Source organism: Sceloporus undulatus, chromosome 1, assembly GCF_019175285.1.
Source record: "Sceloporus undulatus isolate JIND9_A2432 ecotype Alabama chromosome 1, SceUnd_v1.1, whole genome shotgun sequence".
Taxonomy (NCBI): Eukaryota; Metazoa; Chordata; class Lepidosauria; order Squamata; family Phrynosomatidae; genus Sceloporus; species Sceloporus undulatus.
The window spans coordinates 136,964,515-136,990,727 of record NC_056522.1 but is presented as its reverse complement, the minus strand read 5'-3'; the positions used below and the strand labels follow the sequence as shown (position 1 = coordinate 136,990,727).

At 41.5% G+C, this 26,213-nt stretch overlaps 1 protein-coding gene across 6 annotated transcripts in view; it reads left to right on the top strand.

The window, feature by feature from the left end:
* Nucleotides 1-23,560, top strand: part of ACP1 (acid phosphatase 1) — a 32,093-nt gene extending 8,533 nt beyond the window's left edge. Inside the window, exons 1-6 of one of the 6 annotated variants that reach the window (XM_042446523.1) lie at nucleotides 8,985-9,120; nucleotides 14,493-14,566; nucleotides 14,806-14,919; nucleotides 17,787-17,848; nucleotides 21,301-21,406; nucleotides 22,031-23,560. In XM_042446523.1, coding sequence (XP_042302457.1) covers nucleotides 9,000-9,120; nucleotides 14,493-14,566; nucleotides 14,806-14,919; nucleotides 17,787-17,848; nucleotides 21,301-21,406; nucleotides 22,031-22,108 — 555 coding nt within the window. In that variant the 5' untranslated portion in view covers nucleotides 8,985-8,999 and the 3' untranslated portion in view covers nucleotides 22,109-23,560. Of the gene's footprint in view, nucleotides 1-8,984; nucleotides 9,121-14,172; nucleotides 14,204-14,492; nucleotides 14,567-14,640; nucleotides 14,755-14,805; nucleotides 14,920-17,786; nucleotides 17,849-21,300; nucleotides 21,407-22,030 lie in introns of those variants that run through there. The other 5 variants (XM_042446522.1, XM_042446528.1, XM_042446527.1 and 2 more) reach the window with 5 other exon arrangements.
* The last annotated feature ends 2,653 nt before the right edge of the window (nucleotides 23,561-26,213 follow it).

Sequence of the window (26,213 nt, the reverse complement as noted above, 5' to 3'; positions counted from 1 at the left end):
TAATAATAATAATAATAATAATAATATAATTTTTATTTATATCCCGCCTCCCTACAGATCAAGGCGGGTATGAGACAAAAAACAAAAACAAGAATAGAATACATTAAATATGTAAACTTCAGCACAATCCCCCTCCCCCCAACCCTCCCTCCCTCCCTTAAAAACATAAGATAAAAACAACAACAATATAAAATAGTAATTACAATTAATTAATTAAAAATGAAAGTGCTTGAGGCGAGACGTCTTTTGTGGGGTTGACAGGACCTATCAATAATCATTGAAAGGAGGGAGGGGGGTTAATCTGGAAAGGCCTTCTGGAAGAGATCCGTTTTAGCAGCCATTTTAAAGGCTTCAGGAGTGGGGATCTGATGGATCTCCTCTGGCAGGCCGTTCCATAGTCCCTCTGGGAGACCACAGCCAACCTGGTCTTCCTAGGCTGCAGTAGATTGTTCCCAAAGGACCTGAGTCTATATGTTGTTGCTGTTATTGTGTGTGCCTTCAAGGTAAGGAGCCCATCATGGGTTTTTCTTCTTGGCATGTTTATTCAGAGCAGTTTTTTGTGTCTGCTATTGCCTTCCCTTGAGGCTGAGAGAGTGTGACTTGACCCCCAGTTGGTTTGAATGCTTGGACGCTACCCTATGTTTTATTCTGCATTTCAGAATTTCACACACGACTCTGTGTATAATAATGCTGTGTGCCTTTGAGTTGTTTCATGGCAAGCCTATCATGGGGTTTTCTTCTTGGCATGTTTATTCGGGGTGTGGGTAGCTTGCCGTTGCCTTGCTTTGAGGCTGAGAGAGTGTGACTTGACCTCCAGTTGGTTTTAATGCTTGAATACTACCCTATGTTTTATTCTCCATTTCTGAATTTCACACACAACTTGTCCAAGGCCACCCCCAGTGGGTTTCCGTGGCTCAGCAGGGAATTGAACCCTGCTTTCCAAAGTTGCCAAGAACTTACTAAGTTAAAAAAAAGACATGGGTCACCATAATAAGCCTTAGGAGATCTTGCAGCACCTTTAAGACTCACTGAAAGAAAGAAGTTGGCAGCATGCGCTTTCTCAGACTAAAGTCTACTTCCTCCAAAAGCATTTGAGAAAGTACAGTTTGGCCCAAAACAGACTGCAGAAATAATCTGGTTTGAGACCACTGCCCTGGCTCAGTGCTAGAGAATCCTGGGAATTGTAGTTTATTGTGACACCAGAGTTGTCTGACAAAGAAGGCTAAATGTCTCACAAGCACTACAGCTCCCAGAATTCCCTAGCACTGGGCCAGGGCAGTTGAAGTGATCTCAAACTGGATTATTTCTGCAGTGTGTTTTAGACCTAGGAAAGCTCATGCTGCCAACTTCTTTCTTTCAGTTAGTCTCAAAGGAGCTACAAGATCCTTCTGCATACTGATTCTGTAAACTAAGACAGCTATATCTTTGAGCCTTCAGGTCATCATAAGTTAGAAATGACTTAAAGACGCATGACAGCAGCAACAAAAGCAACAGGAAACATATCGAGGAGTAGCTGTGTTGGCCAAAGTATAATAACATCCCAAATCCACAAAACTGACACCTTTATTGGGTCAACCAAAATGCATAAAGCGTACGTTACAAACTTTCAAAGCACCACTGGCTTCTTCATCAGGCAAAGGTGTTAGAAATAATATCCCTCCACAATCAGCCTTTCTTATGTCAGCAGCTGTTCCATGTTTTTATAGTAACGCACTACACTGTTGTAGTGTTATTATTCCACTTTTACAGCTAGGGCTGCCTCCTGTTAAATCCTGGGATTTGCAATAAAGGGAGAGGCATTTAGCATTCTCAACCAGAGACACTTTATGCCTCACTAAACTATAAACCCCAGAATGCCACAGGAGGCAAACATAGCAGTTTAAAGTGGGATGATAGTGCTATAACAGTATAGCATGGTATTGTCACCAGGCATTATAATGGTTTGTTGAGAGTTTCAGATTAGTCTCTAAAACCATACTTCCTTTCCAAGGGAAGAATGACAAGGTGACAGGGCACTGTTTTGTTTTGATCAGTTTCTAATGGTGTGGTTGAGTGGAAAAGATAGGCTACTGTTTTTGACTGCAAAACACCATGGTGGCTGGGGAAGTCAAGCCTGATACATTTGCTGTTTAGGTGAGTGATATCTGTAGGGGGAGCAATTGGAGGCAGGACTAGCTGGTGTAAAAGGGGAAAGTCATTAATAATTGCAATGGCCTTTAAAGTTTTAAATCAAAGAAATCTAGCCCCCTCCCCAAATCTTTCCATTTATTTTGTAGTGCTTGTTACAATAATAACAAATGATGATTTTGGAGTTTCAGATAAACTCTCTTGTATGCCATTCGTACAATACTGCTCCCTGTATCAAAGTTGATGAAGGCAAGTAAAATTACATTTGTGCAATGATACTTACGTATCCCCCCCCTTTTTTTTCCCTTGCTGCATTCAGTGCCCCTGAAAAGTTGTTCCCAGATTCAGAAATCTCAAAACAGTGTAGGGTGATATCCAGGGAACTGCATCTGGAGAAAGAGAATTGATAGAGTTTCCCCCCTTCCCTTGTATGAGCAAAAATGGATCATATCTTATTTTTTCATTATTTGTTTGCCTCTTTCACTTATTGTGAATACCAGCCAGCCTGCCTCCTGAGAGGAACCTCTCCTGAATGCTGACCTTCCCTCCCTCTTCCCATTGTTCTGGGACTCCTTGTGGAAGTAGCAGCAGCACCTTCAGCTCAGCAGAGAGAGAGATGGGGCCTGCCTTTCCCCTTAAAAGGGCACTGTCTCAGCCCCCTCCTCCCTTGTGAATTCCAGCCAGCCTGCCTCCTGAGTGGAACCACTCTTAGAACCTGGGACGTCCAGAGGCTCTTATAGCTACCCTCATGTCTTGGGATCGTCAGCCCATCCCATCCAGCACTGTTGGACTGCACCTTTATTTTTCTGCTTTTCTCTTTTCTACATTTTCTCCTGCCATCTGTTTGTCACCCAAACCTCTCTTCTCCATGGCTCCTCGCACCTCTCCTTCTCCCTATCTCATCCCTATCTGCCCCCTCCCTATCTCTCAACTCCCATTCTCTTGTGCTCTCTGGAACTGCCGCTCCGCTGCCCCAAAAGCAGCGGCAATCCATGATCTTTTTCTGTCACAATCATTCAATTTTCTCGCCCTCACTGAAACTTGGCTTCCGGCCCACGATACCGCTACCTCTGCTGCCCTTTCTCTTGGCGGTCTCTCCTTTACCCACACTGGCCGCCCTGAGGGTCGCGGAGGAGGGGTCGGCATCTTATTATCAAAGTCCTGCCAGTTTCAGGTTCTCTCTCTTCCCCCCAGCTATTCTTTCTCCTCATTTGAATTACACTCCATTAGACTCTTTTTTCTTCTGCAACTTCGGGTTGCCATCATCTATCGTCCTCCTGGTTCAGCGTCTCAGCTTTTCACCGATTTCGAGTCTTGGTTGACATTTTTTCTTTCAGATACAGTCCCCTCCCTGATCTTAGGTGACTTTAACATCCACCTTGACGATCTCAAAAATTCTTCAACCTCCCGCTTCAGTTCTCTTTTAGCTTCCTTCGGTCTTCAACCCCAGTCCAACTCTCCAACCCATTCCCTTGGTCACTGTCTTGACTTAGTTCTCCCCTCCAAGTGTGTCGTGTCTGACTACTTTCTCTCTAAGGTGTTGGAATGAGTTGTCTATTCACGCTGTCTTGAGTTTCTTGAAACCAACTCCATTCTGGATCCCTTCCAGTCTGGTTTTCGCCCACGGCACTCCACAGAGACGGCCCTTACTAAGATCTCAAATGATCTTTTGCGGGCCAAGGCGAATGGCCTTTATTCTATCCTTGTCCTACTCAAACTGTCTGCGGCCTTCGACACCGTGGATCACTGTCTCCTAATAGATGTACTCTCTGACCTTGGTTTCTCGGGCCTTGTTCTCGATTGGTTCACATCTTACTTGTCAGATCGATCTTTTTCAGTGGTCTCGGGTGGTCAGACCTCATCTTCTGTCCCCTTATCTGTTGGAGTTCCTCAGGGCTCTGTTTTGGGTCCCCTTCTGTTCTCTTTATACACACTCTCCCTTGGCAGACTTATCAGTTCTTTTGGTTTCTCCTACCATCTGTACGCCGATGATACCCAACTGTACCTTTCCACCCCTAATCTTTCGCCAGAGCTAGAGCAGCAAGTGTCATCCTGTTTAACAGCTGTCTCCCACTGGATGCACCATCGGCGTCTGAAGCTCAATATGTCCAAGACCGAGCTTCTTGTTTTCCCTCCTAAGCCCACCCTTCACTACTCCTTTTCTATTTCTGTCAATAACATCTCTATCCAGCCGGTCCAGGAAGCCCGCAGTCTTGGTTTCATCTTTGACTCCTCTTTATCATTTATCCCTCAGATCCAGACTACAGCCAAAGTCTGCAGATTTTTTCTCTATAATATCGCCAAAATCCGTCCATATCTCTCAGCTTCTACCGCAAAGACACTGGTCCATGCCCTAGTGGTCTCACGACTAGACTACTGTAACCTCCTCTTGGCAAGGCCTCCCCTCTCTCATCTCCACCCATTAATTTCTGTTCAGCATTCAGCTGCACACATTATTTCACTCGCTCGCCGTTATGATCATGTCTCCCCTCTGTTGTCCTCCCTTTACTGGCTCCCTTTTCCTTTCCGCATCAGGTACAAACTTTTGCTACTCACCTTTAAAGCCCTGCATGGGCTGGCCCCTCTTTATTTAACCAATCTTCTCTCTCCCTATATCCCTACTTGCACTCTCCGCTCTGGTAGCCAAAGTCTCCTCTCCCAACCCAGGATCTTCTCTGCCCCATCCCGGATCCATCCCTTCTCTCTTGCTGCCCCTCATTCCTGGAACCTTCTTCCTCTGCGTGCACGGCTCATCACTTCCCTAACCAGCTTTAAGGCTGAGCTGAAAACCATATTGTTTAGGGAAGCATTCTCAGGGAATTTGTGATTGTCATCTGGCTGTCTGATAACATTTGATGTCATGTGATTTGTTTTATATTTGATGTTTTTAATTTGTTTTTCTTTTCTATATGTAATTTTATCTATTCTTCTTTTAATTGTTATTATCTTAGAATGTATGCCTTGGGCAGGCTTTTATATACTCTTTAATTTTACTGACTTTGTACTGCGCTGTATATAATTACAGCGCTTTAGAAATAAAGTTTAATAATAATAATAATAATAATAATAATAATAATAATAATTGTGGCAGATCTTATGCCTTTAGTTGTATGATGTCCGTGTCACTAGTTTTTTTAAAAAAAATAAACAAACAAACTGCATTCGGATTTGAATGCTGCCAAAAGACCATTAATTAGAATTCCCATAGGAATTTCCTATAGGAAAAGATAATTTATTGCACAGATCAGCTTTCAAAAACCATACTTTTCAAGACCAAAAGATAGAATGGAATGTACATTAGTAAAATGTATTTCATATATTTTATCCCACTTTTTGATTTTCTTTCTTAAAAGGTTGCTTGCAGTTGAATACAATTTAAAAACATAAATCATTGAAACTAAAAAGAGAAGAATCACATTAAACAGTTGTGGCCAGCAAAAACATTAACATGGCTGTCAATACAACTACTAGAGCAGAGTTTCTCAACTGTTGGCTGTTTTGTACTCCCAATATGGCCAATGGTGTGTGATTCTGGGAGCTGATGAAGTCCTGTAATAATGAAGCCTGTTTTATTCCATCTGGAATTGAGTTTCACAAATGTGGAGTTGCTGCCAAAAATACCTTGTCCCTATGTTTGCCAATCTAATTGTTTTCAAATACAGGCACACAAGTTGAGCCTTGAGAGCAGATTTCAAGAGGCTAACTGATGTGATTGTAGATGCTATTTCAAGCATTCTCTGCCTCTCTGGAATAAAAATAGATGGAAAGTGAGGTAATAGTCAGTACTGTCCATATCATGATGGTCCAAAACTCTGGATAATTTCCTTAAGAGAACTTACTCCGTATTATCACTTTCATTCAGCATGGAATTAATTGTTACAGTATGGTATATTTGTGAGTCCTCAGGATGCTGATTTATAACTTTGGTCATCTGTCTGCTTTGCAGACACTCTCGTAATTGCACTTTTTGGTTCAGTTTTCTTTGTGGCACAATATGATTTACATGAATTGTGGTTTCGATCTAGAAGTAAATAAGGAGGTTCATGTCACCTTTGTCATTAGTCTCAGTAGGATTAATTCCTAGGAAAGCCTGCAAACAATTGTAGCTCTATTTTAAAATCTGTGGAATAGAGGTTACTAACTTAAGTTATAGGTTTTTCAACAGAGCAAGCTCAACTTGCTTTTTCTAAACTTGGAGTTCAAGATGCAACAGTGATATGATGGCCCTTGCATCTCTGTACATTTATTTTTGATTTGCTTGTGGGAGGGAAAATGAGTCAGTAGAGTGTCTTAAAATGTTAATATACCCTTTAAAAGAAAAAAATTAGTATGCAAAAATGTGGAATTCTTCCTTCTCTCCTGGTTCAGTATCTTGAAATAAAGTACAATTGGCCCTCCGTTTTTGTGGGGGATCCTTCCAGACCACCACCTCCTGGCAAAAATGAAGGCTCGCGCATATTCAAGCCCCATAGGTTTGAATGGGGCACGCCATTAAAAAGAGCAAAAGTCACCCCCTGCAGGTATTCAAGGGCATGGATATCAGATCCATGCATTAGGAGAGGTGACTGTATTTGAAGCCTTAGGAAATACAAGAAGAAATCATGTTGCTGTGTGTGTGTACACTAGAAAGTCTGTGTGGAAGACATATCACTAGGGAAAGAAGGGGAAGAGTATCCAGAAACCTTTACCTTGGAGTGGCTCCTGTAGTTAAAATCTCTTCCTTTTCCTGTCCATGCCAGTCTCTAGTCCAGAGCATGTGGCCTCTGTAAACCTGCTACACATGCACCAGCTGTGCCCATCTTTGCCCCAATGAAGAAGGATTGAGAGTCCTTCCTTACCAGGAAGAAGCGTCTCCCATTCCACCTGGTCAGCTTGGGAGTAGGAACTGAGCAGCTGGCTGAAGAGCAGCTAAGAGGCCCTTTTCCCACACTGGCCTTTGCTTTTCTTGATTGCTGAGCAGCCAGCTGCTCAGTTGCTGCTCCCAGGGTGACCATGGCAAAGAGAGTAGCAATTGAACAGCAGTTGAGAAGTGACTAAGAAACCTCTTACCCAGGCTAGCCTTGCTGCAAGGCCTGCATAGGCAAGAGACTTCTCAGTTGTTACTCAGCCAGTTGCTCCGTTGCGGTTCCCAGGGTGACTGGGTGCAAAGGAAACTGTGACCTTGATTGATTGTTTTGAATTTGCAGTAGAACAGCAGACCTACTATCAAGAAATAAGAATGTGGGCTCCAAGATCCAAGAGGAAAGGGGGCAGTAGCCAGAAAAAGTATGGGGACCACTGATCTAGAGGTTAAATGTTATATGTGTGTGAGTTGTAGGGACTTACAAGCCTCACCGCACATTCACAGTCTCTTGAAGTCTCTCTCAGTCTTGTGAGGGTACTCGAAAAATTGCAGTGTGGCAGTTCTTTGGTGCTTCCCCACCTTAGCTCTTGCCTTAGTCTGTTCCATGAGAACTTGAAAAAAGCCTAGAGTCTCTCCATTCTCCTCACTGTTCTCCTCACCAAAATTGCAATGGAGGCCCTTTGATGCCTGCCTTTGGGGTGCAGAGATTAGAAGGAGTCAGGATAACCTGAAAGAAATACCAGTCCCTTCCATTCTTCTCAGCACTGCTTCCCTGCCAGTATGGGGAGAGCAGAAGAGATTGGGATAACCTGAAAGAATCCCTCATTTCCTCCACAACAGTGGAAAACCACCTCTTCCATTGAAGCCTCCACACAATGCGGCTCAGTTGGACATCGGAATATCAAAAGGGGTGGGTGAATGCGGTAGTGAAGGAGTTGACAAATGGAAGCAGGTGAACACATTAATAACATCAGTTGCAAAGGCAAGACTCTTTCAAATGGGAGGCTGCCAAGGGAAGAGAGAGGGAGCTGGCAGTTGACTGGCAGTAATGAAGGGGAAATAAAGCATTAAATGCAAAACTGGTGTTATTAACCTGATTCCATTAGAAAATCTCCTTCACTACCACTCACCTTCCTTTCCCCTACCCTTCTGTCTTTATAATCTGATGAATGCAGCCCATTTAACTTTGCAGAAGGAGGAAAGGGCCTGAAGCATTTCCTTTAATTATTGCATGGAGGCTCTTGTGAGAACAAAAAATTAGATGAAAACCTGCCCATGCCTGCCTCCACCAGCACCCCCTTTTGCAACCTAGGACCTCCTTATGTAAAATATCACTGGGAAAGTAGAGCCAACCTCGTAAACAACCAAGAATACACACATAAAAGTTTTAGAAAGCTAAACTTAACTCATCGCTAAATTATAACAACACAGCAGTGGAAACCCACCTCTTCCATTGGAGCCTCCAAACAAGGGGAAGGTGGGTGAGCGGGGCAGTGAAGAAGATTTTCTAATGAATGCCAGTAAACACGTTAATAACACTGGAAAGGAAAGAAAGCTCAAACTCTGTAGAAAGTGGGAGATTGCCAATGGAAGGGGGAGGGAACTAGCAGTGACTGACAGGAGTAATGGGGAAGTAAAGCATAAAATGCAAGACCCACAGCACTCAGGTGACCCACTAAGTGACACAGACACAGCACTTGCTTTCCCACCCAGCAAATACAACTCTCTGTCTTTAGACTGGGGGAAAGTATGGTATGGCTTCACTGTTTGCTCCTATCAGTCTCCATCCAGAAGGCAAGAAGTGACACATCCCCCAGACACACATCTCAGTAGACTGCCAACTAAAAACTTCCACTACTGAAGGGATAGGCAGAGCCCCCTCCCCACCAACTCTATTCTCTCTTTCCTTCAGCTTGCAATCAAGACTCCTTAGATCCTGGCTGAACACCACAACAGCTTAGCAAAATTGAACAACTGATGCTGAGCATTGAACCAAAGACCTGTGCCTGCCTACGTTTGGCTTTGCTGAATGCTTTTCCAAGGGGGAGCAGAGAGGGGGAACAAAAAGGATGGCCCTTCAGGGGTTAATGATGTACCCAGTGCTGAGCACTCATTGTATCTGCATTTCCTTTCTTCCAAGTCAGACTCAGGTATATGTAGGTCTTGTTCTTCTGTTTTAATTTCGGGTGAGGCTCCTGTAAGCTGCAAAAGAGGATTCACTGGGAGTCCTTTGTCCTCCCGAGTTCAGCTCAGAAGGCCAGCCAGGCAAGGGAAGAGGTGAGAGTGTCTCACATCTTTAAAAGAATCCCAAAAGGTGGCTATGACCCAGTATCAGCCCCCCCCCCCAGCACCATTGGGCCTCCTCACCAGCTGTCCATACTTCCATGAGTATATGCTCCTTTCCGTGTGTCTTCTACCAGCCTGGCCAGCAAGCGAGGGATGCCATCCACGGGAAAGCCACGATGACATGTGAACTCCTGGCTCCAAATGCTGGAAGAGAGGAAGGGGGTGGCAGCTGAGAAGTGGAAGTGGTAGTGGAGTGGAAGTGAGCAGGAGAAAGGCAGGGGTAGTGGGGGTTGTTTAGTAGCATGGCACTGTGGTACCAAGGCAGAAATGGGTCTGGGAAAGAGATGGAGAAGAGCACAGAGAAGGACAGATCCTGCTGAAGTTTTTGTTTGTTTGTTTGTTTTTTAAACAGTGTGGTCATTCTAGGAGGTGGCAATGCTTGTAGTTTGGCATTGAAAGTATCTACAAAACTGTGAATAATCAGATCTGAAAAGAAAACCTACAATAGTTAAGAGTTTACTGTAATAAAATCGTATACAGGCTCACGTCATTATATATAAAATAGCTGAACACTGCTGCCCTACGCCATTTTTACTATCTGTGGTGTGTCATGAAACAAAACCTCCACAGATAACATCAGGCCTGCTCTACTCCCTCCACCACATTGCCACTTCTGGCCATTTTTAAATGCCTGGGTGGGAAAATGGTAATGGGGGACCCAGGGGCAACTGCCCCCCTGAGGTGGTACTCGTGCTTTCACCTCTCCTTGGAATGGATCTGAGGAACCTTGTGCTGAGCCCCCTTCCCCTAAGATTTACCCTAGGCGTATCCACTAGTCATATTAAAATCCTTAATTTTGGCCCAAGACCTGACCTTGACTTATACAGTTGGCCCTCCATATCCACGAATTTAACTATCCACAGATTTAAAATATTCCAAAAAGATATAATTTCCAAAAAAACAAACCTTGCTTTTGCCATTTAATATAAAGGATATCATTTTACTACACCAGTGTATTTAATGGAGCTTGATCACCCATAGTTTTTGGTTTCCACAAGGGATCCTGGACCCAAACCCCAGTAGATAAGGAGGGCCCACTATACTTCAGGTTGAATATGTGGGTATATATGGTGCTTTTTTAGTTGGTTCTGCTTGCAAGAGGAGCCAATTGATGTCAGCTAAGAATCATGCAGGCTCATGTTGCTTCTTCCCCCTTTGTAATGCCATAATTTTCAACACTTATGGATCAGGCTTTTGTGTGAACCTGGCCTGTGTTATGGACACCTGCAACAGTGGGATGTTCAGCTTGGGCTATAATTCTTAGGATGAGGATATGGCTGTTGCAAAAACATCCCTCCTTTTTGTCTATGAAATATAGAAGGGTATATGTTATACCTTCTTAATTTTATGCTGGTTTCAAAGTATGATGCTGGTCAAATATCACTGTACCATCTGCTTTCAGTTTGTAACAGTAGTAGTAGGTATTCTTTACATAGGAGACTATATGCTACTTAATACTTGACAAATTATGTCTGTGAATTTCTTGTGCTATTCACAGTAAATAGCATACATTACATGTAAAGAAGAAATGGGAAATATTTAACAGCAGTAAGGGACCCAGAAACGTTCTGCTTGGTGTTATACATTGTACACATTATGCTAGGGTATCATTTCTAATATAATGGGGTGTTCTTCTATTTCCTATCCTCCCCACATCCCTTTGTGCCTCTCAAAACCTAGAACGGATGTTCCCTAGTCCCTGGGGTAGCTTTTGAGGGTGAAAGGAGGAGGGGAAATTGTCCCTTCTTGATACTTCTGACTAAAGAGGTTCTGTTAGTGGAACTACATTATTGGATCCTGTCTGGTGAAAGGACCCCACCCTTTAATGTAGTTAAACACTCTGATCAGGTTCGAAAGCTGTATGTTATGGTAGTTGTCATAGAGTTATTTGAAGAACCATGATCTGTAGAAAATTATTGAGGTTCTCTGAGAAGATGTTTAGTAATGGCTGACCAGCTGCAATAAAGGCGGCTTGTCCCTAAATACCCTAAAGGCACCAGATTCTGTCTGATAATGGAAGATAAGCAAGGTCAGCTCTGGTTAGTACTTGGATGGGAGACTTGCCAGTGAATACTAGGTGCTGTAGGCTATATTTCAGATGAAAAAACTAGAAAAACCACCTCTTCAGTGCTCCTTGCCTAAGTCAGCAGGAACTTGACGTATATACACACACACACACACACACACCTGGTGTGTGTGTGTGTGTGTGTGACTAACTAGCTGTTCCAAGCAGCAGTTTTGTTTCACATAGCATATAGCAGTTTATCGCATGGGGGGAAATTGAGGGTTTAAACAGGCATTTTCTCAGGACAGTCACACAGTTGCGCCGAAGATTTTCACACACTTTGCACTTAGAGAGGACTTATCCCGGGAAGAACCAGGAATGCTCCACCAACAAATTGTTCCCAGGATTCATGCAACTGTCCTGGGAAAGTGCCTGTTTAAAGCCCTGATTTTCCCCATGTGATAAATTCCATAGAGGGGCAAACCTCAACTCTGCTCTCTCATGGTTCAGTAGTGTAGCCCAAAATCTTTTGCAAAAGGAGTGGCTTTATGAATAAATGGCTTTAATTTGAAAAAGATTATCTTTTGGGGCATTTTGTGATTTGCAATGTCTGTTGAGGGAACTTGTCAAAAATAGTCACTTACCATCCTTAAAAAGTGCTACAATCCCTATTCTGTGCACATTCTAACTGGCAGTAAATACAACTAATTTCACTGGAATTTGTATCTAGTTCTGAATCCTCAAGACTGTAGTCTTGAACAAGACATTGAAGTTATATGGAAACATTTATCTTTCCTTGAAGGAAAGTATTTGTTGCTTGCCTTATTGCCACTAGGATAATTGTACAATATTATATATAATAGAATAGAATATGTTATTATGCTATGTTTATTCCAAAGTGCATCCCACGATTACCACAGCATCCTGGAAGAAATAGATGAAATTGCCCAACAAAATGGAACTTGGACTGAAATTTAGAGCAAGACTAAAGTTCCTCAGCATAATGGAGCTAGAGCTGAACAAGAGAAATTTCTTTCTCTCAACACCAGAGTAAAACTGGTTGACAACATATCAATATGGGCTGAAGAAAGTACTTTGCACAACTCGTAATTACAAGACTTGGTATCACAAGACATTATTAAAGGGGGACTCAACACATTGATGCAGGATTGGTCCCAAAGTTTTCCCCCAAGACTGAACATGGAGGTTGAATTTAGCTAAATCAGTGTTCTTTGAAGGGATTAACTTTATTTGGTATTTATAAGACTGGTCCTACTATTTCTCACTCAGTTTCATTGATTAGTACAAATGATGTGACAGGAAAATAGTCACATACAGTATACTAATTGGGAAATTAATGTAAGGCAGTTGTTTTTTATTTATTGAATCTTTGAATTCACACTTGAAATCTAACTTGAAGGGAAGGGGACAGAGTAGGAAGGCTTTATATCTCCCTCCAAATTGCTTTCATCCCCTGATAGAGGCCTAGCCTATATTTTACTCACATGGCTTTAGAAAAATGCATAACTTTTTTTTAAGATAAATTAAATTGTAGCTGAAGTCGGAAGCTGATATTGGTCAGTAGAAATCTTTGTAATTTTACTTTGAGTGAAATTATTTTAGTTTTTTTGTTTCATTTGTGTGTTGTTGTTTTTGTTAGTGATTATAGTGATATGATTTGGTAAAATTGTCTCCCTCTGACACATAAGGATGGGAGTCATGTGTCCTTTAGGATGCTGTCCCACACCCAGCATTTCTTCAATTTTTTTGGCTAGAGGAAAAAATCCTTTTATATTTTATAAAATGTTTCTTTCAGAGGAATCCTACTTCCCTGAGACAATAAGAACTCTCCCAAAACTTTGATCAGAGGTGATGAACCATGGCAAAATGCTGGCTGCAACAATGCAGTGTGACTCTTGGGGAGGAGCTGGAAATTAGCTGGTGTGGGGCTCTGGCTCCAAACCATGCTCACCCTCAGATGCATCATGCCAGTAAAGCACCTAACTTCCTCAGTAGTTCTACTGAAAACCAATAAAAGCCTTGAGATTATTGGTGTGTCCTCACTTCTAATTTTAAGGCTGAATTCATTTGTCCTGTAAGACAGCCATGATTCTTAGTAGCTCAACTGCCTTTCTTTTTGACACTACCAGTTTGTGTAGCCAGTGCAATGAATAGGGATTTAGTCAACAGTTGTGGCATACAAAACATTGTGGAACTGCAGATAACTACTTGAGAGGCTTTTTGTGCAATAAACAGGAGATATAGGGCATGAGGATATAGTTATTTAAGAGCTTGGAGGTACACTTAACAGTGGCAGGAAATACCGTTGTTATTGAAGATAGCACTCCTGAAGCCAGAGCCTAATATAGCTCTGTGGTGTGGTTGGTTAGTAGTTTCTTTAAGAGTGTGGTGTGAAAATATACTGAAATTCAAGTTATTGCAGTGTCTGTTCACTTGAGGACAGCAATCTATGTACCATCTTTATTTCTTCATTTAAGCAGTAGGTGGCTTTTTATTTTAAATCCGGTTTTGATTTGTGGACATAGGATTAGGGATGTTGCAAAGGAGAGTAGGCTGAATTCTACCACTGTAATTTCCTAGTGATGATGTTGCACTTTGCTTCTGAGTCCCTAAACTTGTTATGTTGTGTGACTGTGTGTGGGGCCGCATGCCATCATTTCAGTCTACTGTGGCTAACGAATAACAGCACTAAAAATCCTTTATATTTTGTGTTGTGGGGTTAGGTGAGGTTCAGAGCAGCAGTGCTTCCTTGCCAAAGCCCTTGACAGAGGTGGAGTCATTACAGGATTGGAAAGAGGCAAAGCATTGGTGAGGAGGAAGAGCTGTGGAAAAGAGCTGCAATAAGATGTTAGCTCCTTCAGGTGACTGAGTCAGGAGACATTATTGTGAACAAAAAGCTGATATGTCCATGCATGGAAAGAGAGTGGGAAGCAGACATGTTTGGGGAAACTGCATGGAAGATTAAGCAACCTCTAATCAGATAGAAAACTAGAAGCCAAAGCTGGTGAAGGCTTACTCCCTCCCCCCCCCCCCACCCTCATTCCTTGCACCTATCTGTACAGGTTGTGTCTACCTACAGCTTTTTAGATAGGAGCACATATGTGTGAGATTGTATTGTGAAGTCACTGGACTGAATCTTTATTTCTACAGGGAACATTTGCCGGTCTCCCATAGCAGAAGCTGTTTTTAGAAAACTTGTAACTGAGGAAAACATTGAAAAGCAGGTAAAATTTATTTTAGTCACTAAACCTATCTTTTTGTTAGTATTATGTAAATATTTTACTTTGTTTTTCTGTAGTGGAGGATAGACAGTGCAGCAACATCTACGTATGAAATAGGAAATCCACCAGATTATCGGGGCCAGAATTGCGTGAGGAAACATGGCATTACCATGAATCATATTGCCAGGCAGGTACTGTACCCATATTCCTTTAAACATGTATGCATATGTTCTTATTCACAGTGGATGATAGACAGCGGTGCTGTTTCTGACTGGAATGTGGGACGCTCCCCTGATGCAAGGGCCTTAAGCTGTCTAAGAAATCATGACATTATGACGGCCCATAAAGCACGACAGGTAGAAAGAATCTGCTGTTTTGTCTTCCAGAAACCATGAGAGTGTGTCATGTCTTATCCCCCCCCTTCCCACCACCACCTTTAATAACAGCTATGTTTGGTGTATGTGTATGGGGTCCCTCAGAGAGCGATTTTGTCCCCTATGCTTTTTAACATTTACATGAAGCCGCTGGGAGAGATCATCCGGAGACACGGGGCGCGGTGTTATCAGTATGCTGATGACACCCAAATAGTTTTCTCTGTGTCTCCGACTGATGCAGTAACTAGGGATGGCATCTCTCCTCTTAATGCTTGCTTGGAGTCGGTAATGGGCTGGATGAGGGAAAACAGACTCAGCCTGAATCCAGAGAAAACGGAAGTACTGGTGATTGGCTCTCCTGGCCCTGGTAAGGAAATTTTTCCACCTGTCCTAAATGGGGTCATGATCCCTGTGAAGGACTCTGTTTGCAGTTTGGGGGTGCTTCTGGACTCGTCGCTTCACCTTACTGCTCAGGTGGATGCGGCGGTCAGGAGCACCTGTTATCAGCTTCGGCTGATATTCCAACTGCGACCCTTCCTTGGCCGGGGGGACCTTGAAACCGTTATACATGCTCTGGTAACCTCTCGATTAGATTTCTGTAATGCGCTTTACATGGGGCAACCCTTGTACCAAACCCGGAAGCTTCAATTAGTGCAGAATATGGCTGCTCGGCTGGTTACTGGGTGTTCCAGGGCCAGCCATATAACACCAGTCCTAAAAGATCTCCATTGGCTGCCTATTTGCTTCCGGGCCAAATACAAGGTGTTGGTTATCACCTTTAAAGCCCTAAATGGCTTGGGCCCAGGGTACTTGGAGGACCGCCTCTCCCCATACAATCCGCCCCGCACTCTCAGGTCGGGTGAAAGACATCTTTTAAGAGTTCTAGACACTCGATATGTATCAGCTCAGAGGCTTTCTCTATTTCAGCCCCTCAGCTCTGGAACTCCCTCCCCAATGAGCTCCGTACTTCCACCTCCCTCGATGCTTTCAAGAAGAACTTGAAGACTTTTTTGTTCCGCCAGCCTTTCCCCTCGTGAGCCTTGTGGTCATTCTCTTCCCCTTGGCAATGTTTTTGTGTATTCCATTCTACACAGCCACTTGTATAGGGTGTTGTTAGTTTTTACTGTTCCTAATTGTTAACCTTGTATTATTGTCATGCTGATGTTTTAATTGTCTTACTCTTTGATGTACACCGCTGTGATCGCTGGAATAGCGGTATAGAAATAAAATTTTATTATTATTATTATTAAGAGAGTTATCAGTATTAGAATCTTCAGTGCTCTCTTTTGGAAGGGGCAAAGGGGCGATCTGGTAAGGAACACAAAAATGGTTGGGGCCCTCTGTAAGTCATAGGCCATGTACACAGCATCTTTGTGAGAAGTTAGGGGAAGCCTGGTTTCAGTGTGTCTTAACCGTGTAATCTTGATTCAGATCGTTTCTGTTTACATGGTTATTATTCCTCACTTTGAACCTAATTACAGTGAGTTGTAGTGCTGCCTATTCTCACCTTGGAGAGAGCCGTTTGAATAATACTTTGCTTAGCTTTCCACATAATGAAGAATTTGGTGTTCTCTGTTGCCTTGGCCATATGGCTACTTAACCCTTATTCCAGATAATTTAAAAACAAGCTGTATTCCATTAGTGAACAAGAAAGCCTTGGATGATCCTGCTGCTTGCTTCTTTCCAGTGTGTGTGTGTGTGTATATATAAACCCTGTTCTTCACAGCTGTAGAATGTAAGCTATAGCTCAGGATCTGCTGTCTAGGACAACTTGAGTTTGACCGGAAAAGATAGAAACTAGAAAGGATATTGATATGAATCTCTTCGTTATTAAAATAAGTGTTCAACAGAATTAATCTAATGTTTTTAAAGCCAGATTGTGACTTCCATATCAGAGAACGAATGTATCACATTATGCATTCAGACTTTTGCTATACCTTTTCATTTAAGCTTTTTGTTTATTATTATTGTTGTTTTTTTATGTATGACAACCCTAAGGTGAACCTATCATAGGGTTTTCTTGGCAAGTTTCTTCAGAGTGGGTTTGCTGTTGCCTTCGTCTGAGGCTGAGAGCGTGGATGGGGGTTATGCTTAAGAAGGGAATTGAACCCTTATTTTTTTTACATCCCACTTTTCTCCTAACACATGAACTAGTGTGGCTTTACAAAGTTAAAACAAGAGACAGCCCAAAACCTGATGATACCAACATTTTTTAAAAATAAATATACTCTCATTTTAAAACAACCACTAATTTAAAAGCATGTAAAAACGTTTCAGAAACATAAACATTGAAACAAAAGTACAACAATATTTACCTGCTGGTAGAAAGCAGAGAAGGGAGCCTTAAGGAAGTCATGGTTTGTTTTTGTTTTAATTTACGGAGAGTGCACAACATTTTCAATAATGTTCCTTTAATTACTTTTACTAACCTTAATCTCATTCTGGCCTATATAAAATTGTTAGAACTGACAGATATCCATTTCTTTCAGTAGTCCAACAATTCTATCTGTCTTGGAGTGAAGACTAGTAGTCTGTCTTTTTTAATATGTTGAATTTTTCACTGTTTCAGTATGTACAATTTTAACTACAGTCAAATGATACAGAGATCATTTTTTTCAACATTTAAAATATTCTTTGTGAATATAGAGCTGTATCCAGCTGGTGTGCTTTTGAAGCGCCTATAATTAAAAAAAAAAAAGAATATGAAAGGTTTTTAATGCTTTAGAGTCAGTTATATTTCTGCTTTAGAATCTAATGTCTACTTACAATTATGCAACTATAACAGTAGAATTCTTATTTAACAATTTATAAGAATTACATACATATTAAACATATTTGTTGAATTTCAGGTTACAAAAGATGATTTCCTGACATTTGATTATATACTTTGCATGGATGAAAGCAACCTACGGTAAGTTGTGGGAAAAGGTCCTTTTTGCTTTTACAACATTTCTCTTTCTCCCTGTATTCTTTTCCCAGTACTGGTTCCCATGGCAGCTTAAAAAACAGATAGCTCTAAAACATGATCACATTAATCTTTATCTGTTTGGGTTGACTGTTGAGTGACTTCTGGGGCATTTTCTGACCCCATGGGAATTCTGGTGCATTGTCATTCCTGACTAAAAACAAGCAAACCCAAAAATCTTATTGTGAACTTCCAAAATTAAGAAACAGCCATAAACCATGAAAGGTAAGGTTCTTCTTTTTTGTTTTATTTTTTCTTCTTCTTTTTTGCAGGAAATCTAGTGTGAAGGGTGGCGTTGTGCATTAATTTTCATACTTTGTAAGGGAAGAGTCCCTGTTGAGGGAAATGTGCCCCAGTAAAGGCTCATTCTTTGTGCCAGCTGTTCTGCAAACAACCAGAACATGTCACTTGGATGTTGCAACAGTCCTTGAAACAGATTTGCCACATGTGATGCAATGATTGCTTGCTTTCTTGTTACTACTTTGTAGCAGAAGTGAGTGGGATGTATGGGTTATTCTGTCAAAGGTGCCAGCAAATGTTACAGCTTAGTTTAGCAAAACTTCTGCCACTTTTCAAGCTGTTTCAAAAATTGCCTTGCCATCACACTGCAAACAAGCTGGGCTTTCTGGTGATACAGTACACCAGGCTGCTTACCTTGGTTAATACATTCCATTCCTACCTCTTGGGTAGATTCCAGATGGTGCAGCTGGGGGACTCTTGCTCCGATAAGAGGGAACTTACATCTGGTGTCCCTTAAGGAGCTATTTTGTCCCCCATGCTATTTAACATTTACATGAAACCGCTGGGCGAGATCATCCGGAGACATGGGCCGCGGTGTTATCAATATGCTGATGACACCCAGATATGCTTCTCTGTGTCTCCGACTGATGCAGTGACTAGGGATGGCATCTCTCCTCTAACTCCCTCTTTGGAGTCAGTAATGGGCTGGATGAGGGAAAACAAATTCAGTCTGAATCCAGAGAAAACGGAAGTACTAGTGATAGGCTCCCCAGGCCCGGGTAGTGAAATTTTTCCACCTGTCCTAAATGGGGTCACGCTCCCCCTGAAGGACTCTATTCCCAGCTTGGGGGTGCTTCTGGACTCGTCGCTCCAATTGACATCTCAAGTGGATGCGACGGTCAGAGGCGCCTGTTATCAGCTTCGGTTGATACGCCAGCTGCGCCCCTACCTGGGTCGGGGGGACCTTGAAACCGTGGTACAAGCTCTGGTAACCTCTCGATTGGATTTCTGTAATGCGCTCTACATGGGGCAACCCTTGTACCAAACCCGGAAGCTTCAATTAGTGCAGAATATGGCTGCGAGATTGGTTGCTGGTTGTTCCAGGGCTGACAACATAACACCCATCTTACAAGATGTCCATTGGCTGCCCATTTGCTTCGGGGCGCAATACAAGGTGTTGGTAATTACCCATAAAGCCCTAAATGGCTTGGGCCCAGGTTACTTGGAGGACCACCTCTCCCCATATAATCCGCCCCGCACACACAGGTCAGCCGGGAAGAACCTGTTGAGGGTTCCGACTGCGAAATATACATCGACTTCGCAAAGGGCCTTTTCTATCTCGGCCCCAAAAATTTGGAACACCCTTCCCGATGAGCTCCACTCCATCACCTCCCTGGATCTCTTTAAAAAGAAACTTAAGACCTTTTTCTTCCATCAAGCTTTCCCCCATGTGCTTTGATATCATGTGGTCCGTCTCCCCCCCCCCTCATATGTATTTTGCATCATGGATCATTAGCTCAGCTGGCTTTGATTTGGTTTAATAGGTTTTTTTAATTGTATTTGTAATTTTTTACACAGTTTTATCGTTATGTATATATTGTAATTTTATCTTGAATTGTATTCTTTTGTTTTGTACATCGCTTTGATCAATGCGGAAAAGCGGTATAGAAATAAATTTTATTATTATTATTAATACTTCCTGCAAATGGTAAGATATGTTGGCATTGCAGCATCACCATACTTTTATACTACATTTTAATGCCATATTTTCCTTGATTACTATATGTTTACTGCCAGAATGGGCATTTTCCTCTGATCATAGCTAATAGCATAGTGGTTAGAGCTGTCCCTCCAGTATATCATATACACAAGTCATTCAACAAACATAGCGCACATGTCCTAAATGTTAGCAGTGATTCTCCACATCATTCTTGCTTCCCAGTTCTCAAACCTCAAATAACTTGTAGTGTATAAAATCTCTTCAGGCTCAACCCAATACATAACAGATGGCTGAAACCTGAGGACATTGTCACCTGAAGATTTGTTTACAAATTTTATAGCCAGTTTACCCTATAAAGGTAAAGGTTTCCCCTTCAACAAGTTTGTCTGGTCGTGTCCAACTATACTCGGGTTTTATCTGAATTTGGCAACATTGCTTGTCTGGGTGGAGGGGGCATCATTGTAAGGAAGTAATTTATAACAACCCAATTAAAAACAGAAACATCAAAAGGGGGGGGGGTAATACAAAACCTCAATTAAAATCCCTACATCAGCATTTATTCAGTTGCCAAAAGTCTGTTTCAATTTTAAAGGGGACTTTGTCTGGTTAAGAGAAGAAGAACAGGGAGGGGACCATTTTACCCTCTCTTAGAAGAAGGTTACTAGATGAAATGAAATGAAAATTTATTTATATCTCTTCTGATTTTGAGGATTGAGGTGGGTAACAGCAGTCTAAGAGCAGTCACCAATAACCCTCATATCCTCACCCATGGTGATGGGAATGATAAACTGGGAAAGTTTATATGGGAAATTAGCAGTTCTGTGTATAGTTTGGATGCAAATCATATTGGGCTGTATACATCATAAAGAAGCTGGTGGGAAATAAAGCCATCATAACAAGGCACTTAGGTGCTGCCTAAATTGAGACCCAGTCCACAGTGTAGGCACAGCATTTTTGCTCTAGTGAAGGTTCCAGATATTTTCAGAGTCGGTTCTATGTAGTGTGTGTTGCAGTATGGTATGTGATGAAGGGATGTGGTCTTGTGGCCAAATCAGATTTTTCAGGAATGAGCCCAGCTGACACATTAACTGTGTACATACACTATTTGCCTCTGGTGAATCCTGGGCATCCACGCCTGGAACTGAATCCAGGAACACCCCTCAGGCTGTGAATCTGAGTTTTCAGGGGTAGTGTTAACTTCATCTAGTCAATAGAAGAAAAAGAATTTGCAAGTTCACTGACAAAACTGATTTAGTTTTATTGTCAATACATTGTTTGCATATTTCCCTGAAGTAGGCTGCTATTTTTTTCTACAACAAATGTCCATACTATAGCTTCCTTTTACAGTGTAAAATGTATATGCTGATGCCAAATAAATGAATACTTTCATACACACATATACTCACAATTAAAAGTTGCTTATTATTTTGTGTTGCAGAGATCTGAAAAGAAAAAGCAATCAGATTCAGAACTGCAAAGCTCACATTGAGCTCCTTGGAAGTTATGATCCACAGAAACAACTAATTATTGAGGATCCATACTACGTAAGCATCCTAGACTATATACCATAGTCCTTTCCTACTCAAAATAAATGTTGTCCAGTCCACTCTCTGTATCTGCGGACTTGGTATCCATGGATTTGAGCATCTGCAGATGGCAAACCTATGGGGGGGGGGGCAGCAGAGGAGGAAGAGGCAAGGAAGATGAGAAGGAGGATTAAGGAGGGAGGTGGCGGCAGGACAAAGAAGAGGAAGGAGGTGGCGGCAGCAGCAACAGAGGAAGAGGCAGGGCAAGGAGGAGGAAGAGGCAGGAAGACGAGGGGGAAAGTGCGGGAGGAAGAGGACAAAGGAGGCAGGAGGAGGGAGGAAGAGGTGGGAGGAGGAGAAGATGAGGAGGAGGGTGAAGAAGGAGTGGGAGGAGGTGGTCCCTTGCCGCCTGCCGCCTCAGGTGAAAGCAGGGAGGGAGGGAGGATGCATGAGGTGAAGTCCCATTGTCCCCAATGCTGGCATGGCCGCACCACCATTGAGGACAATGGGACTTGAGCATCCACAGATTTTGGTATCCATGGGAATAGATCCCCCATGGATACCAAGGGCCCACTGTAGTCTATAACAAACATTGTTTCCAAATTCAGTTGGTATATTTGATATTTTTGTCTTTTTTTCTAGGGAAATGATGACGATTTTGAAACCGTTTATCAGCAGTGTCTTAGGTGTTGTAAAGAATTCTTGGAGAAATCTCATTAACAGGGCTCAGTGTTTCTAAAAGTAATGTCTAGCCATTCTGTAAAGGTATTAATTAAAATCTCTATTGACATAAAATTGTAATATTGTACCTCTAAAATAGATCCCATTTGAACATTCTTGATTTTAGTTTTGTACTGCATCTACTGTTTCTGTTCTCCTTGAGAATTATTAGTTTCTTAGAATGAATATTGACTGTGGCCAATGTCAACATATTGGGGGGGGGGGGGGGGGGGGCCAAAGTTTACAGAACAAATGTAGGCAATTCCTGGTATACATGTTCTACATATTATGTATAATAATTTCTGTGTATATCCTCTAAATATAATACACTAATGTCAATTTTATTTAAATTTAAACCTAATCATTTGTCTTAAAAGTATACATATATTTTGAACCTCCATAAAAACCTCATTCATAAGGTTTTAATGTTTTGTCAGATAACTACTAAAGAGTAACACCATGCTCTATTTTTACAACATTTCTGTATAGGTTACCATACAAATGTTACGGTGGGGGGGATAGACAAGTGCATAAATAATTATGTATACATTAAAATTTCCAGACCTCTAGAGTAGCTGTGATGTGTGAATTTGCCTATGCTACATAAATGTAGGAGAAACTCAAAGTTTATGCACAGCTAGATGTATACTATTCAGATACTTTATTTTTAAAAAATAATCTAGCACTGATAACTGCTAAAATGATGTTAGAAGTGCTACTTTGTGAAGTGATCTGATCAGCTTTTTGGTCCTGGCCAGGGGTAGCAGAATCAGAATAAATTACATCAATGTGATTACTTAGCCTTATGTATACATACTACAAAATTCTAGATACTATGGCAAAGATTTTTTTTCCCATTTTAGCCTAAGTATATACAGTCCTGATTACAGTTTGTTGAAAACAAAAGTGTCTGAAGTATCAAAGGGAGTGAGTTAAATGGCCAGTAATTGCTCTAATGAACACTAGGCATGTCACTTCCCTTATTTATAGAAATACAGACTAGGAGATTCTTTTTTTTTTTAAATGCATAATTTTTAGGTGAACTTTTTTTACAGATAACGCCTGTATACGTATGGACTACCTCTTTTTTTATTCTTGTGTTTACCCTTCATCCTTATGTTTCGTTGTCCTTGATATCTTCATGCATATCTTGCTTTTGTTTCTATTCCTAACAAAGTCATCCTTATTATTGTCATGCTCCCAAAAAGTACACCAGTTATTGATGATCTTCAGAGCTTAGCTTCCTGCTCTGCTTGTAGGGTGTTTTAATATTATTTTCCAGTTGTCTTTCTTCTAATTAGAACATCAGGCAGGACTGTGTCTCTTCTGTACCATTCCTAGAGTTTTAGAGAGCAATGAGAAGCACATGAATAGAATCTTTCTACATTGTGCCATGCTATTGCCCACATTGATTTAACCTGGCTCATTACATAAAACATGATTTTGGGAAGAGATCAAGCCCTTGGTCTCTTGCTTAACGTGTTTGAGTTTGATTATCAGTTACTCTGTAGCATGACATCCTCCCAGCTTGGCATCTGTATTCGCATCGTGCCCTTGAGGAGTAATCCTACACTGCTGCTTCAGAACTGAACCAAAGAAAAACATCTTTTGCACAGAGACATGAAGGAAATGCCATAAGGTACTGCAAATAACAACAAACTTGTAAACAGTGAAGGATACAAGGTATATCCTGGTAAAGGTGTGATTTGATTAAATTGGCCTATATTACAAATAGCTAGAGACAAAGCAATACACAACATATGCTGAAAGATGTTGACATGAATGATAATGTGTAAATAGGCAGTGCATGAGCCTACTGATTATTTTCACCCTATGTAGTTTAATACTGCTTGACTGGTTGTTGCAAAGATGAGACAGCCTTCTACAAAAATGTTTGCCAAGATCTGTATCTTCTACTAGATGGTATCAATAAAGTCATGGTGTAGACATGAAAACAAATGGTGATAAACCCCTCTGGCTGGGAGTAGTAGCAATTGCTGTTTAAGGGAGTATTCCTCATGATGAATACATGGTTGAACACTTCTTCTCCACCCCTTGGCTGCTACTCTTTAAACTCCAGACATTCTGTGGTATGCCCAGATGTTGCCTTCCATAGAAAAGTGTGATTTTGCCTTTTGCTGAGCAGCATAGCTGCACTTCCTTTGAGGCCTATGGACTGGTCTCCTGCAGTATGCCTGACTAAGCAGTAGTGTGCTAGAGGAGAAAAGATGTATGGTATTTCTAAGCATAAATTCATTTGTTAATCCTAGGTTAAGGTGATCCATTGAATCAGTGTAATTTCTTTTGGTCATTGTACTTGGGACTAGCAGTTGAATTTAAGCTATAGTAGATACACACAAGTTAAGGTATTGGTAAGCTTTCTGAGAAGCAGGAATGCTCTTTGAAATGAGGTTCATATTTTGTATGTTTTCATAGAATTACACAGTTGGAAGAGACTTCAAGGGCCAAACAGTCCAACCCCAGCCATGCAGGAATACACAATCAAAGTACCCTGACAGATGGTCATCCAGCCTTTGTTTAAAAACCTCCAAAGTAGACTACCACACTGAGGGAGTGTGTTCCACTGTCAAACAGGGCTTACTGTCAAGAAGTTCCTTCTAATGTTTAGGTGGAATGTCTTTTCCTGTAGCTTGCATCCATTGTTCCATTGTTTAAACAGGGCTGTCAAATCACCTCTTAACCTTCTCTTCTCCAGGCTAAACATACCCAGTTCCCTAAGTCTCTCCTCATAGGGCAGGGTTTCCAGACTCTTCACCATTTTGGTCACCCTCTTCTGGACATGCTCCATCTTGTCCACATCCTTTTTGAATTGTGGTGCTCAAAATTGGACACAGTATTCCAGGTGAGGCATGACCAAAGTGGAATAGAGTGGTGCTATTATTTCCCTTGATCTAGACACTATATTTATGTTGATACAGCCTAAAATTTCATTTTTTGAAACAGTGGTTTTTAACATGCTTGGATCACAGATCCCTTTGGGAAATCTAATGAAAGCTTTGGACCCCTTCCCGAGAAAAATGCACATCAGCACAATTTTCAAAGTGACAGAAAGCAAATCAAGGGAGAGCAGAATTGCCTGTAGTTCAAACTCATTGAAATCCATCCATGGAGCCTTAGAAGTCTCTAGTTTGAAATGCATCAAGGCTTGCATTTAAATAGAAGCTGTAGCTCACTTGGTGGGATACATGCTGTTGCTATAGAGAGGGTCCCAAGTTCAATCTCTTGCATTTCCTGATAGCACTATAGAAAACTATGGCCTGTTACAGACTGCCAAAATAAAGCTGCTTCGGGTCTCTTTGGAGGTATGCTGTTTAAATGATGCATGCATCCTAAGAATCCGGAAGCTGCACCAAAGCTGCACTCCAGTGCTTAGGAATGGAATGTGGCTTTGGCACGACCTCCGCGACTCTTCGGACCCCATGCATCATCCTTAAATAGGCAATCTCCAACGAGACTGAGCAGCTTTATTTTGGCAGTCTGTAACAGGCCTATGTTTATGGCCTTAGAAGCCTGGTGCTAATCAGTTTCAACAATACTGAGGTAGTTGGACCAGTGATCGAATTTGATATAAGGCAGGGCAGAGCTCTATAAATACTGTAGTAGCTTTACCTTGGAATTCTCCCTGATAGATTTAAACAGTCATAATTTAATATGATATTGTACTGAAGTGTTGCTTAAATATACCCTATCATGTTTTAATAAAGATGTCAAATTTTATTTCCATAAAGTTTACAGATCCAGTAAGTAAATAAACTAGTAATTAGCTTCCAGGCCTGTGATTTGACAGTTCAAGACCAAATAAAACAGTGAAAAGATTAGTTTACGTATATTGGTCCTTGTAATGTTTTCATTTTATGATGCGGCCACTTATTTCTGAGTACATCTAAATAAACAGTGCATGAAATACTGATGCACATTTAAATCCCTCATAAACAGAATGCCTTTCTGTGAATGCTGTTAAATTTATACACTTGTCCCTCCACATTCACTAGGATTAGGGGCACAGGACCCCGTGAATGTTGAAAAATCACAAATAACCCAAACACTATGTTCTTATCTGAGAGAACCTCTCTCTGGGAATCTC